General features: G+C 40.8%; 1 protein-coding gene across 1 annotated transcript in view; it reads right to left on the bottom strand.

The window, feature by feature from the left end:
• Positions 1 to 2829, bottom strand: part of LOC118420934 — a 21341-nt gene that overhangs the window by 8198 nt on the left and 10314 nt on the right. The window contains exons 6-8 of the mRNA XM_035828027.1: positions 2280 to 2300; positions 1719 to 1810; positions 524 to 556 (exon numbers count right to left, since the gene is read on the bottom strand). Coding sequence (XP_035683920.1) covers positions 524 to 556; positions 1719 to 1810; positions 2280 to 2300 — 146 coding nt within the window. The remainder of the gene's footprint in view (positions 1 to 523; positions 557 to 1718; positions 1811 to 2279; positions 2301 to 2829) is intronic.

Here is a 2829-nt window from a genome sequence, read left to right as displayed (position 1 = left end):
CATATCAAGAGTAGACATGCAAATCGGAGTTATAGCACATGTCACGAAGGTGACTTCCAACACAGGAAAGACAAAGATCCAGGGTATCCTCCACCTGACTCTACCAACATACGAATCCATGGTGAAGTCTTTATAAAAGACAGTCGAGTCCTTTCCCTACCCGATATCTTTAAAGGCTGTTTGTTATTGGTTTTTTTTAGCTAAGTTAACTAAATTGTGTCCCTGCTGTGTTTTGTGTTAGACATGACCATATTTTTTGACGGAACCAAGAACTCACTATCCGGTCACTCTCTGGCCACTATGTGCATGTACACAGTTATTCTATTTTCACTAATAAAGAATGCTGGGTGGCCTTTGAAATGTCTGTAATCCTCAAAAATTGTCCTGACCAGCATTTTTTTACTGGGGTATTTATGATTATTTTCCTACCCTTGCTTTATTGTGTATTCATCTCCATGCATCAATCACTGAATCTTTCTTTGTTGTGAAAAATAGGCTTACCTTTTTGGCCTCGGTTTTCCACTTCAACCAGCTCTGGTCCCCAGATTTCATGCACCTTGAACATACATATTAAATGTCAAGTCAAATGTGGATTAAACACGCATACCCACGCATATCCACCCGCAGGGACATCCAACAGCGAAACCTCCTGTCTGGATGTACCCTGCTTTCTCAACCGTCACCCTTAGTTCCTGACCGCCCTGCTAATAAATATTAATCAGCTTACCCTTATATATGCAAGACCCCTTTTGAAAACGGAAAGGCCTATTCTATTGGCTAACAGCTGGTTTGGCGGGGGGGGGGGGACATCCACAGGAACTAAGGTTGACGGTTGAGAAAGCAGTGCACATACAAACAGACAGGCGGTTTCATTGTTGGATGTCCCTGCGTAGGAGGAGGATGCATACCGTGACACCCTATGTGAATGGATGTATGTCTTTCTGGGTGTATAAGCCTCAAAATGCTCATAATGTGGTACCAAAGTCCATGCCTTCCTGCAAAATATACTTTTTTCAAGTTGAACCACTTTTCATGAATTTGTTTATGTCTTGACATTTCTGCAAAGGACTGTGGGCTATTTTTTGGCAATACATCAGGGGTGGAGCCTGCTGTATAGAGAGGGGCTTGACTTTAAAATATTCTGAAAATACCACCGGCGAGAATCAACCAATAGCCTGGGCACCATCCGGGTAGTGGTTTGCTCCAGACCTATGTTCACTTCTGCTACCCGTCTGGACCTGCATGGACTGCATATTCAAATCTTTTGGTGGTGATGTCAGTTAATAAGCAAATTAAGGAATGGGTACTAAAGCACTCGTTTCAATAGGCATTCCAACACCTGATCGAATACAGTGATCAGTTAACCATTTTAAGTTTCATAGTTAGCAGAAGCAAACATTAAGAGCGAGCTACTACCCAGATGGCACCAATCAGTGCCCTCATTCAAAATTTTGAAGAGAATTGAATATTCTAGGTATTAAACACGCCCAAGTACCCAGACGGAATAGCAGAATAGCAGAGAAGCGACTGTATGATATAATGTATAATAAAGATCGGAGGGAACTGCTATTTGGATGGTACCAGGATAATCAACAAATGCATTCCTGATGGAATTCATGTATATTTTGTTATATTTTGTTATAGACATTTTTATGGTCATGATTTACTGATTTTACCTTGATGTAAGATTAGCTGTGGAATGATGAAAAAGGACCTACTGGATCAAAGTATGTGAGTCCATACTGTTTGAGCAGTGGGATAGCAATATCCTGTCTCCATGTGGAGGGGACACAGGAGCCTCCCAGGAACACTGCAGAAGTCAGAAACAACAGAGAGATCAAGCATGGAGAATACATTAACAAGTGGTCTTTTATTGAACTATTATAGAACTGTCTTCACCTCATTAGCATATCAATTAAGATTCTAATCTGGCCACCTGAGAAAGCAGGAGATGAAATGTCTGTGACTGTTTCCAAATTTCATCCCTAGGGATAATTCATTTTAGGCCAGGATGACATTGCAATAAATCACTTGGGGATTAGTTGCCTGGGTTTTTCAATAATTTCAATTTCCCCTATAATTGTGGCTCAGGAACAGTCCCTTTTTGCATGGGGAGGGAGGTGGGTGAAATATGCTTTATTTGCTTGCAAATGTTGTCTTTCTAGTTGTGAAATGTACCTTGCAATTTTGTGGTACAATGTAGGCTAAACAGGGTAACAGGGCAACTTGCCCCCTCCTTAGTTATTACAACTTCCATGGTAAATCATAGTACTACGTACCTTCAAATCTTGACATGACACCTGGTATGGGAACAAAGAAGTCAAATCATCTCATTAGTATGCTTTTAAAATAGACATACTGAATTCTGTTTTTAATGGAGCTACATTTGTGTGTGAGGGTACTGCTGAGCGCAGTTTGACAATGTTGACATTACACTAGCTGTTCAGGGCTCGAAATTCATTTTTGGGATTAGGTGCACTGGTGCACCCAGCTTAACAAATTGGGTGTAACAAAAATTTTTTGGGTGCACCACTTAGATTAAAGTAGGATGTCAAGAAAACCTAGTTACAAGCTATCAAATTCTTATACAAGTAACATGACAGACATTTTTATTATCTTACTAACACTTAACAATTTTGGGTGCACCTGGGTGCACATGCACCCAGTATTTCGAGCCCTGCTGTTCTAAGATGCCCTATGATGGTCACTATGGTCCTGCTGCACATGTGCACTCAATGCAAACAAGTCATGCTGTACTGCTGTAATGTTGTGTTGCAGTAAGTAGTTTCTAAGGTGAACATTTGCAGATGACGTCCCTAAGTACTAGTA

This window comes from Branchiostoma floridae, chromosome 8 (genome assembly GCF_000003815.2).
Source record: "Branchiostoma floridae strain S238N-H82 chromosome 8, Bfl_VNyyK, whole genome shotgun sequence".
NCBI lineage: Eukaryota > Metazoa > Chordata > Leptocardii > Amphioxiformes > Branchiostomatidae > Branchiostoma > Branchiostoma floridae.
Note: the sequence above shows the minus strand (reverse complement) of the source record. Positions and strands in the feature narration are given on the sequence as shown.